At 52.4% G+C, this 11,384-nt stretch overlaps 2 protein-coding genes across 14 annotated transcripts; both read right to left on the reverse strand.

Annotated features, from left to right (window-relative positions):
- Positions 1–24: 24 nt before the first annotated feature.
- Positions 25–4,430, reverse strand: BNIP5 (BCL2 interacting protein 5). Of its 2 annotated transcripts, none has more exons than XM_015884909.3 (6): positions 4,100–4,430; positions 2,607–3,328; positions 1,905–2,024; positions 1,486–1,547; positions 976–1,239; positions 25–530 (listed from the first exon to the last, which is right to left on the reverse strand). In XM_015884909.3, the coding sequence occupies exons 1-6, from the start codon at positions 4,303–4,305 to the stop codon at positions 486–488; spliced, it is 1,419 nt and encodes a 472-aa protein (XP_015740395.2). In that variant the 5' UTR covers positions 4,306–4,430; the 3' UTR covers positions 25–485. The 2 variants fall into 2 exon arrangements, with proteins under 2 accessions (XP_015740395.2, XP_015740394.3); XM_015884908.3 differs by having other exon boundaries at positions 25–533; positions 4,100–4,428.
- Positions 4,431–6,724: 2,294 nt separating this feature from the next.
- Positions 6,725–11,192, reverse strand: ETV7 (ETS variant transcription factor 7). 12 transcript variants are annotated; one of them, XM_085527355.1, is made up of 8 exons: positions 11,108–11,192; positions 9,437–9,548; positions 9,039–9,208; positions 8,744–8,851; positions 8,234–8,425; positions 7,787–7,929; positions 7,515–7,615; positions 6,725–7,283 (listed from the first exon to the last, which is right to left on the reverse strand). In XM_085527355.1, the coding sequence occupies exons 4-8, from the start codon at positions 8,796–8,798 to the stop codon at positions 7,031–7,033; spliced, it is 744 nt and encodes a 247-aa protein (XP_085383481.1). In that variant the 5' UTR covers positions 8,799–8,851; positions 9,039–9,208; positions 9,437–9,548; positions 11,108–11,192; the 3' UTR covers positions 6,725–7,030. The 12 variants fall into 12 exon arrangements, with proteins under 12 accessions (XP_085383481.1, XP_085383483.1, XP_085383476.1 ...); XM_085527357.1 differs by having other exon boundaries at positions 8,234–8,482; XM_085527350.1 differs by having other exon boundaries at positions 9,044–9,208; positions 10,830–11,174.
- Positions 11,193–11,384: the final 192 nt, after the last annotated feature.

The raw sequence follows: 11,384 nt of genomic DNA on the forward strand, positions 1-11,384 counted from the left end.
TTGAAAGGAGAAGCTCCCGACAGCTGTAGCAAAGCAAACTTTATTCCATGTATAACATGCGTTCACATTTCCTCTGCCTTCAGACAAGCCTGAATGTCAAACAGGGACCCATTTATTTGAGTTTTATGGTTTTTTTCTGAACCAGACCCTTGGCTGACAGCAGAGGCTGGAGAAATTACAGCCTCCATTCACAGATATGTAAGAAAAGTTGTTAAATAAATACATGCTCACACATACAAATGAACCGTGGGGCTCCACACATGCAACTGATGGGGGCCAAAAGGGAAATGAAGAGCAGCCTCAGAAATGGGGGCTTTTCTTTGCCCCTACCCCAGGTGGGGTTTCATCCCATCGTGCCACCACGGTGACTGCTGTGGGTTTCCTCTGTGGATTTTAAACCCATGAACCCACAGGACATCCAGGCCACCTATAAGGCTGCATCCCAGTCATTGATGTCCATCATTGGGGTCACAGGTGCAGCACCATCAGTCTGGGCTCTCGCAGTTGTCTGTGCTGAACTTCGCTCTGTCCTGCTGGGAGAGGAGGAAACAGCCATGAGGCCCTTCCCAAACCAGATGGTGCTGTGGGTTTCCCATAATGGTCAATGAGGAATTTCATTGTATCTCAAGATAAGCTTCTCACAGCGCAGCTCATACCCACTGCCCCTTCTTTTCCCCTTGCCAAGAGCCTTCATCCTCTTTGTAGCCACATTGTAAGCACTGGCATGTTGCAAAGACCCCTCTTGAGCTGATGCTGCTGTGACCCCCACCTGAGCTTTCTGCTCTCCAGAGTGAGAAGCCTTATATGACCCTCCCAGGGCAGTCCTCCAGCCCATAGCTCCTCTCTTATGGCCTCACTCCCACTGGAGAGCCCCCTCCAGGGCTGTGTCCCCCCCATTACCCCCAGCATGACCCAGACTGACCACACTGGCTGTCATCACACCCTGACCCCATCCTCAGCCCAAGCCCTCCTTACCTGGAGGACCTTGCTATAGGACAAGGGTGCAAACGAGTCTTCCAAGTAGCGGGTGCCGAATCCCATGATCCTATTCACAGCCTGGTTGCAGATGCCGGCCACTTTGGCAGTGAGGTGCACAGTGAAGGCAAACTGGATCTCCTGGGGGTTTACATTGGGTCTGCTGGCCGTCATCTCCCGGCAGACATAGGCATCAGCCAGGTTCTTGAAGGAGCTGTAGGACATGTCTTTGAAGAACGTCCGGAGCCTCACGTCTTCCCTCACCTGTTGGGGAAGCAAACGAATGGGTTCATTGAGGGCAAACAATGTGGTGTGTCAGCCTCGGGTTGATGCCTTCACATCTCACAGGGACTGCAGATTGGAGAGGGCAGGCAGACAGGATCACACCCCGGCGGGGAATTCAAGGGCACCGTTTCCTTGATTTCATTGAATATCTCCATCTGGAGGTGCTGCACTGTGTCAGAACCAAGGTTCCCCCTGGCCCCATCCCCACCAACTCTGGGTTCTCACCTGCCTGTCCAGCTCATCTCCAGCTTCTTGCAGCAGGGCCACAATTTCTCTGATGGCTTCATCTGCAGAGAGAGCACAGCCCCACGTCACCTCCAGTCCCATCCCCAAGCTCCCTGCTCAGATGCTCTCAGAGCAGCACAGCTGCTTTGCCCCCCTAGGGATCCCCTAAACAGCACAGATCACCCTCCATCCCCATGAAAGCCATTTCAGCCTGCAGCCAAGTGCTTTGCCTGGAAGAACTGCCCTCTACCTTTGTGTTTGCCCCTCCCCAACCAAGCCTTGATGCCATAAATCCCCTCAGTGATTCCCTATGGCTGTTTGTATTGCACCCTTGGGAAGCAGATATGAGTCCCACACAGGCTCTGCATGGAGACAGATCCCACACCACAATGTTTTCAGTACTAAAGTGCAGCACTCACCGACTCCATCAGTGCAGGTCGGCTCTGGCAGCTGCTCAGCCCTGCGCTCCCCACTGCCCTGCACGATCAGCCCGACCTCCTCCGAGACCCGTGCATAGTAACCCTCGTGCTGCTCAGCCTCTGTGGGGAGAAGAGCAAGTGGATCAGAACCAGGGATTGATGGAAAGGCCAACGCAGATCCCATTGGCATGGTACCTGCACCCACCCTGTGTCATGCAATTGCCTCTCCTGTTAGCATGTTAGCATTTAGGAAGGGGTGAGGATGTCCCACAGGTGCTGCTGCTGCTGTAGCTCCCACCCTTCCCTGCAGCAAAGCAAAAGCAGCAGGGGATGGCATTTGGGTGGTTCCAGATTCAATCTCTGTTTTCAAATGCAGGTTGAAATTAACTTAGGGCGAGCTATTTTTGCTGCAGGGGGAAAACCTGTGCACATCAAATTCTGTGCACGGATAATCACCTTGGAGCAGCATGCAGTAACTTCCTGCATCACGAGCCACAGCCATGATGCACAGTTGTGCTCCTCACCCAGGGGACTCAATCAGCTCAGGCAAAAAATGACCCTTTTCCAGGATAGCGAATCAAGATTGGAGCTCCCAAACCAACCCCAGTGCCCCACAAAGCAACAAGAGGGTGATGCTTGGGTAGGGTTGGGACCCAGCTCTCCCATGCCCCAGCTGAGGTCACGTTGGTGGAGGGCTCTCACCTGTGGGGCTGGATGTAAGGACATGCCGTAGGGGCAGGCAGCTGGGGCGCTTGGCCTTGGCCCCCACCTCACCACGCTCCTCCTCCACGTTCTTCTTGAAGGAGAAGACCTTCTTGAGGCTGGGTCTCTTCCTGGTGGCTTTGCCCAGTGTTGGGGACGTGCTGGTGTCGGTTTTGTGTCTCTTGGCCCCTTCTGTTTTGCTGCTGTAAGGAGTTCTGACATCTTTTTCCTTTGTTTTTTGCCCCACGTTTTCCTTCTGCTCCTCAGAACTCCTTTTGAAGAGCAGATTTAAGAAGCTCTTGAACCAGGTGCGCTGGGCTTTGCCTTGGGAAGAGCTCTTTGTGCTTTTCCTCTTGGGCTCTGGCTCCGCTTTAGGATCCTCCCCAGGAGCCGACGCTTTGCTCTCCTCAACCACAGCCTCCTCCAGCCCCAGCTCCTTGTTCACCTCCTCTTGCTCCTTCTTCAAGCTGTGCTTGGTATGAGAATACTTGCCAAAGTCACTCTCTGACCTTTGCAGCTCGGCTGCCCTCCTCCCTCTCCCTTTGGTTCTCTCCTGAAGCCTTTCCTTGGCCGCCTGTGTGTTCTCACAGCAGCTCAATGAGCGCCTGACGTAGATCTCCAACACCTTCTTGGCCCCTCTCCTGTCCAGAGAGAGGATGGATCCCGATGGCTGCCACGCTGAGTCCCATCGCTGCTGCTCTGTGGGCACAACTCGTGTTTTGCTGTAAGGGAAAACAACATTTTCAGCCCAGTGTTTGCTTTCATGAGGACAGAGCGTGGGTAGGTTGGCTATGATGGAAACTGCCACTGTTATGGCTGTAAGCTGAGGGTGTTTGGGGTGTCCAAGGGCGTATCCGTCCTTGGTAAATGATCAACCCCTTTTTATAGTGTTTATGGATATAGGCTGCACGCTTGGGGTTTTATGATGGGGTAAAGACACTGATAATGGAAGAAGTGAAACTACACAGAGAGGATGAGCTCATCCAGTGTCAAAGGGGCTGCTGGGTTTGCACAGGTATAATAGGGATATTGCCTTGCTGTGTCTTCCCATCACAACACAACACCGTGCAAAAGGGAAAACTACACATCCCCTCACCCCAGGTCTTCAAGCATCTCCCCTTGAAGCTGCTAAAAAAGCCCATCACAGCAACAAAAACCAAACCAGCCACAGCTCTGTACCCTCCAGAGAGCCAGATCCAAACCAAGTCTGCTTCCACTGCTGAGCAGAACACAGGAAGCCAACAGCAAAACCTATGGGCTGAGCCATGTAGAGCCCAGAGCCGCTCGCAGGGATGGGCACACAAAGCACACATCTGCCCAACACAGCTTGTCCATTTTCTGGATCAAAAAGACAACTTTCACCCATCGGAACCAACCCCAAATCCACCCAACCACCCATGTGAGCACCGTTCATAACTATAATCACAGCAAAGCAACATCCTCATCCTCCCACTGACTCCTACCCATTCTTGATTTGCTCTTTCGCTATTTACCTCTCCATAGGGATTGCTGCCCTTCTGGATGTGTATGTCAAAGCCAACTCCTCAGCACTGAGCAAGGGGAGCCCCGGCCCCCCTGGCTTTATACCCACCCACTTTATACCCTCTGGGGTGGGTGACTCAGCCCTATTTTTAGCTCTCAGGACAGCACTTCCGCATGTGAACCGTTGTGCGTGAGTTTCAGTAGAAAGGAGAACCATTTCCTTGTGATAACCAGCAGCAATATAGCGTAAAGCGTCACCTGGTGCACCTTGGAACCAGCTCTCCCATTGTTTGATAGGTTTTGTTTATTTGTTTTTTATCTCTTATAGGCTGATGAGCCGTGGAGGTTTTGCCACGCTGCTTCTGTAATAAGAAACCAAAGTATCTCGGGGAAATGGGGCCTCAGAGCAGCAATGATCTCCCCACTGCCACCCCAGTGGCACTCAGGAAACTGGGGATACATAATGATGTGGTTGGGATACAACATCCTTGAAACCCCCCATGGGGCCCTTCAGGCAGCCTAAAACACGCAACGGGACCTTCTCAAATCACAGAACCATACAACAGTTTGGATTAGAAGGGACCAGAGAGACCATCTGGTTCCAACCCCCCTGCCTCGCTTATACCACATCCACCTGTGTCCACTGCTTCCTCCTGCAGGTTGCTGCCTGCCATCCTCATTGCTACTTTGCCATCTGATGGCAATATATCGCACTGCACCTTGCACAGCGCTGGACACCGATGCATTTGCTGGGCGGTGACCTGTGCAATACGCACACTGATCTTGGAAAGCCCTATGGGGTTTCCATGTGAGCAATGCTTTGTTTTCTCCAGCTTTCAGCCCAGATAACAAGCTGCCCTGAACCATCCTAGATAGAAATAGCCTTTTCCTGATAACAAGTCCAGCTCACAATTCAACACATCCACCATTACTTCCTTTCGATTTCTTTCTACAGTTTCTCTGGGTTGTTATTTCCTATTGCTTGAAGAGAAACAGCCCATTTCCCATCACCACTCCTGAACGCTGGTGAGTCAGTTCGATATTGATTAGGGAATACCCAGCTTTGTTTTTCAGCATCCCCACCTGCTTCTGATAAACAACACATCCAGCTTGAGCTCGATGGCACCGAGTGGCACATGACCACAGTGAGTGATAAGAACTTTCACAAGCAACTCAGTCTGCTTTTCCCTTCAACATCCACCATACAAACAAACAGCCACATCACTCGGAGAACTGAGCACAGTTTGGCCACCTCCTGTTTGGAGGTCATCCAGGATGAGACTGTAAACAGTCCCTATTGGTGGTGGAGCATTGATCAGCATTGATTTAAAGCCTCTTCCAGGCTTTCCGTCTTTGTAACTGCATTCCTGGATGTAGCCTGAAGATGGGCTGCCCAAGGCAGTTTATTTAGGGATTACCACATGTAAAGCACATTATCAAGGGTATTGTCCAATGTCTCTTGAACAATAGGGCTTCAGCCACCTCTACGGAGGCCTGCTCCATCCCTAGAGGAAGGAGATTGTTCCTTGTGTCTGTTGTGAACCTCCTCTGATGCACAGGGTTTGATTTTGGGTCACCTGGTGTGGAGCCAGGGGTTGGACACAATGATCCTTGTGGGTCTGTTCTATGGTTCTATTATATGACTCTATTATATGACTCCATTCTGCAGTTTGCACTGTCCCTGGAGGTGTTCCAGAGCTGCAGAGATGTGGCACTGAGGGATGTGGGCAATGGGCACAGTGAGAATGGGTCAATGGTTGGAATAAATGACCGTGGTTGTCTTTTCCAACCTTAATGGCTCTATGTATGTGACCAACCCAAGCAGATGCTGTGTTTTAATTGTGACGACACCAACCACAAAGGTCCTTCCAAGCTCTGGGCACAAAAGTATATTCAAACCTGTAGTTCAAACCTAAACCAAGACACGGGAGATGGAGGCAGCCACTTCTCCCAGCATGGGCTGAAAAGAGAGCACAGCCAATGTATGGCACCTGGCTTCAATGGAAACCTCTGCTTCAAGGTGCTGGTGGGCACTGCCATATGGGACCCCTACCCACATGGAACCACATGGAGCACAACCACAGCAACCCCCAGCACTGTTTCACTCCCTCTTCCCACGCACACACATTGAGTTCCCCAGCGCAGATGGCATTTATTGGGCTGTTTACTGAAAGGGATGGGTCGTGTTCCAGGAAAGCAGCGTGTTTATGGCTGTTTCACCTCCACACACTGTGGGAAGAGCAGTGGCTGCATTGCCCTGGGACAGACAGACAGACACAAGCTCATCCTGGGAGCTGGGAAGGATTTATCATTGCATGGCCTATCCTTGCAAAAGTGCCCTTTGCTTTTTTACTTTCCAAGATCGCTCCAGAGCTCAAGGAGGGCTGAGTGCATCTGGCAGCTCCCCAAGCTCAGGAGGAAATCCCCGTCCAAGTCCAATGGGATCCTTAGTCATAGTTAGAGGAACAGATGGAAGGTGGCCACACATACACTGCTCATGTGAGCTGGGGTCACCACCAGCTCCAACAAAGCCAGCATGGGGGGCCATGGGCTGCTCAGGAGTCACCAAGGCTGCTTCTATGGCAAGAAAGTGGATGGGATGTCACTTTAAGGAGAGCAATCAGGAGAAAGGCACATTCACTACTGGCCTGTTTCGTGTCACATCATTTAGCCATATGGTTACACAAAGAATCATTAAAAGGAATTAAAACAAGACCCAGTGGGACACATCTGCACAGCCTGAAGCTTCAGCCAGAATCCAGACTGATCCTTCAGCACATTCCCACCCTTAATCACAGCTCCACAGGGGATAGATCACAGTGCACGGCACATCTGCAGGGTGAGTCCCATCTCGGATCAGGGCAGCATCAATGAACTCATGACCCAGTGTGTGTTGTGCTCATCTCACTGTGACAACCAAGCAGTCTTTGCCAGCTCAGGCATCACAGCTTTGGCTCAAGGCAGCTTTTGGAATCCAGGACCCCCTCTGCTGCCTTCTGTGCAGGGAACAGGAGGTGCTGGCACTTCCCAGCAGAGCACAAGTCCCCATGCACAGCACTGCACATGCAGCCTTCCATGGTGTCCTGTACTGAAACCTCCAGCAGCTCTTCTTTGAGCTCCTCATGCTCTTCGTTCTCCAGCTGCTCCAGCCTGCTGGATTTCTCCTGGATGATCTCCCCGGGTGTCTTCAGAAATCTGCAAGTTGTTTTTTAGTTGTTTTAAGCATCAGGTTGTGAATGCTGGACCCCCTGCCCTGAGCTGAGCTCTGGAGCTCTTGCTTTGCCCTTCAGATCCACGTTCCCATACATCACACCAAACACACAGCCAAGATGCTGCAACTTCAGCTCTGCCCCATCAGATGCCAACACCTGGAGCCCAGCACCTTCCCATGCCCCATCCACACTGCTTCTTTGATCTCCAGCTCACCTGAACAGCAGCTTCTGCCCCGGCTCCCTTTTGATGATGTTAAGCTTGTAGTAATGTCTGAGTGCTCGGGACATCTTCTGATATGTCATGTTCATCCGGTTCTGGAAGGAGAAATGAATTCAGGGTGCTGAGCCAAAGCAAGCATCCATCCCTGGCCTGGATCTGCAGGGTGGCTGCCTGGGCACTGCAAACCTTGGCACAGCTCTGCAGCCCATGTTTCCCTCTGGGCCTATGGGTACCATGGTTTCTGGGGCTAACACCTCCCTCTTTACCTTGTGGTTCCCCCAGAGCTGGGCGAGTCCATGGGGGTTAACGATGCGGAATAGCTTGGCCTCCTTGTCCTCCCACTTGATGTAGGGCTCATAGCGGCTGTCGGACAGGAGCTGGTAGATGTAATCCCACAGCAGCCTGCAGTCTGAGCACACAGGAAACATCACAGAGCTCCCACTACGGCTCCAGTGAAGCTCAGTGAGTGTCAGGGCATTAACAGTTATCATATATATATTAAAGAAGTCAGAAGTGTAAATGCAAGAAGAGCCCAGAGCTCACGTGCAGCAGTTTTAGTTCTACATCTCCAAGTGTCAGCATGAACTACATTTCTTCAAGTGGGGAAACTGAGGCAGAGAAGCACACACTGACAGAATAAATAGGAGGAGGCAGATGGGACGAAGCACAATCTCATTTCCCCAAAGAACCAGGGTGAAAAAGATAATATTCACCTGTGATTTTCCCATCCACTGCTGCCAATGGGGCTATAGGAAAAGAATAGATGGATCCTGTCCTGCAGCTGCCCTCAGTGCTGGGGCGGGAGAGGTTCAGGGGCTCGTGGAGGCTGCGGGATGGGGATGGCTCAGTGTGCTTCAGGCAGGGTGAGGGAGCATCTGGTGCAGCCTCTGAATCTCTGTCCATCCCTAAAAGGGAAAACCTCGTGCTGCATTGAGGTGGGTCCCAGGACATCTTCCAGAGCCCTGAAATAAGCTTTGCTTAAGGACTGTAGGATGGGTTCAGCTGCATGCTGCAGCCAAGGGCAGGCACTGTGCTGCATGGACAGGCATCATGGCCACCATACAGGCACTATGGCCACCACACAGGCACCATGGCCACCATACAGGCACTATGGCCACCACACAGGCACCATGGCCACCACACAGGCACTATGGCCACCACACAGGCACTATGGCCACCACACAGGCACTATGGCCACCACACAGGCACCATGCCCACCATACCTTCCCCTGTGCCCTTGGCCTCTCGGAAGGGCGAATTCAGCAAAGGGCTGCACATCAGAGCTCTTCTTTGCGTCTTAATGTACCGGAGTAATTCATACAACACATCACCTGTGGGGAAGGAAAGTGAGCTCAGGTGGTTTTGTTGCTTGCATTGCTGCAGTGCTCATAGAATAAGACCTTACTCCCCATCCCTAAGAATGTAGGGTCTGTAAGGGGGTTTTCCTGGTCTCCAGCACCCACCCATCCCTCCCACAGCAGACCACAGCCTGGGATAGACCTGGTCCTTCTGCCTCACCAAACCTGAGCCAGGAGCGCGGAACCTGAAGTCGTCCTTGGTGAGGATGCAAAGGGCTTTGCCATTCATTTCAAACTTGCTTTCATCCGTTTGCTGAAGGGAATATTCTCTCTCTGCCCATCTAAGCCAGTGGATGACATCGTCCTTACTCCACAAAGAGGGCTGGATTCCTGAAAGTGGTGGCAACCCCTGAAATATCTCCGTCTGCACCCCCAAACTCAATGTAAAGGGACAGTGGTCTCCATCACCACCCTTCCCATCTATAGGGACCGAAATAAAGCAAGGACTATGAGCCATGGTGAACAGCCCACCTTACACCTTCATGTAAGGAATGGTCCCCTGCACCCACCCCCACCCCAGCTGCAGGAGCCCCACAGAGCAGCACCCACCCCACTCACTCAGCCTGCCAGGCAATGCCAGGCCCTGCCCCTCATCGTTGCGTGTGTGTCTGCCCCGGGGTGGAATCAAAGCTGCAGCCACTGGGCTGGAAGAGCCGAGCATCACTTCACCCTGGGGAAAAGAGATTACATGCATCAATGGATGGAAATTCCGGGCTGCCCTGCCCTTGCATTGGAAACACCTGCACCAGGGTGAGCTGACTTCCCCATGATGTGATGCACTGTCTGTGCTCTTGCTCTAAATCCTCACCAGCCCCAGGTTGCCCCAGTCAGGAGCCAGAGACCCCCACTCTCTTTCTCCCCTTTTCTTCCTGCTCCCATCAGCAGGAGCTCCAAGGCCCTTGGGAAGATTTCTGGAGGGGGAGAGGGGTAACACAGCCCTTTTAATGGGGTGCGGGGGAAGCTGAGCCCTAAAGAGAACCAAAGGTGGAGAAAATCACAGCACAGAGAGCAGACAGCAAAGCCTGGCTATGGCCTCACTGCAAAGGTGGTGGCATTGAAGGTGGTGACCCTAAAGCTGAAGATGGAGCACAGGGGACATAAACTGAACCCCAGGGCAGGGAGAGCTGCTGCAGGCAGCATTCATTCAAAGCATGTGGGAAGGGTGAAGGTCACCAGAGCTGGTGACGTGCTTCATATTCCAACACTGTTGATGGATGCCAATGAGGAACTACTGTTAACGGTCAGCCTGTTGATGAGAAAGATCAGAAGGAGCTGAATCACTCTCAGACTTCATCTCAAAGGGTTTTCCTCACCCAAAGGTTAAATGTTAGCAAGTTTACTGCTGGCACTGATATCGTTTACTGCTGGCACTGATATCATGGCTTAGCTGTTGTGTCCAGGCCTTTTGTTTTTAGCAAAGCAAGCAGCTGTATGGGATCATAGGAAGAAACCAGAGCAAATCCAGCAGGATAAACTCCTTATAGAGGCTTTGCAGCAACACAAATGGTGTTTCGGATTCATTCTATGCAATAAGGAATATAAGAGCAAAGAGAATCAGCAGCGCATTCTGCCTACAGCTCCTCGAATGAAGGTGCTGTCGTTTTCTCCCCCTGGTGTGGCTAATTAACGAGAGAATTAGAGTACAATTAGTGTACATTCTCCTCTCACTCCTAAAGGTTTCTGGGGCATAACGACACACTCTTAACCTCGTTAACTTTCCCCTTGTTTTATCAGAATCGATTTGGCGTCGTTTTGTTTCATCCTTCGCTATTTTCCCATGTTTTTCGGATACGATCTTTGCTCTGTTTGAAGATCCGGAGTCACAACCCAGGAGGAGAGCGGCCAAAAGGGGCATTGAGGAGCACAATGCTGAGCACGACCGGCTCAAAGAGGGGTCCGATGGGAAAGGACCCCCCGGGTACCCCAACAAGGGGGGGTGGGCGGCTCTTACCTGCATCCCCGCCGCCCCAATGCCGGGATCCTTCCGGGAAACGAAATCGAAACGATCCGAGAGGGAGGGACGGGAGAAGGAGAGAAGGGGAGAAGGGGAAAGGGGGAAAGGGGGAAGGGGGGTGTACCCAGGGCCGTGTAACCCCCCACCCCCCAACACATACACACATATATACCCCGTCTTGTCCCCGCTGCCCCCGCCCGTTGCCGGTACCAAAGTCCCCATCCCGGAACTCGGCTCACAAGCCTCTATGGTTAATTTTAACTCTTTCTACCCACCGGGCACAGCCGAAATGGGGCAGAGCTTCGGGGTCCGCGGGGCAAAGACCCCACGATGGCGCGCCACAGCCGAAGCCACGCCCCCTTTTCCTTTAGGCCACGCCCCCTTTTCATTTAGAGCGCGCCGTTTTCCTTTAGGCCACGCCCCTCCTTTAGACCACGCCCCTTTTCCTTTAGGCCACGCCCCCTTCCCTTTAGACCACATTTCTTCCTGTAGGCCACGCCCCCTTTCCTTTAGGCCACGCCCCTCCCTTTAGACTCACACGTATCCTTTAGG

This window comes from Coturnix japonica, chromosome 38 (genome assembly GCF_054131305.1).
Source record: "Coturnix japonica strain WE chromosome 38, WE-NBRP24, whole genome shotgun sequence".
Taxonomy (NCBI): Eukaryota; Metazoa; Chordata; class Aves; order Galliformes; family Phasianidae; genus Coturnix; species Coturnix japonica.

Excerpts from the sequence above, each read along its gene's own strand:
- ETV7 (XM_015884912.3), bottom strand. The coding sequence starts at position 11,054 with ATGGGGACTTTGGTACCGGCAACGGGCGGGGGCAGCGGGGACAAGACG. Across the intron at positions 7,930-8,233 it reads AGTGGATGGGAAAATCACAG|ACTGCAGGCTGCTGTGGGAT; the intron begins GTGAATATTATC and ends CTGTGTGCTCAG. Across the intron at positions 7,616-7,786 it reads AGCTCTGGGGGAACCACAAG|AACCGGATGAACATGACATA; the intron begins GTAAAGAGGGAG and ends TTCTCCTTCCAG.
- BNIP5 (XM_015884908.3), bottom strand. The coding sequence starts at position 4,305 with ATGGTTCTCCTTTCTACTGAAACTCACGCACAACGGTTCACATGCGGA. Across the intron at positions 2,025-2,606 it reads CCTTACATCCAGCCCCACAG|AGGCTGAGCAGCACGAGGGT; the intron begins GTGAGAGCCCTC and ends TTCTCCCCACAG. Across the intron at positions 1,240-1,485 it reads GAGATGAGCTGGACAGGCAG|GTGAGGGAAGACGTGAGGCT; the intron begins GTGAGAACCCAG and ends CTTCCCCAACAG.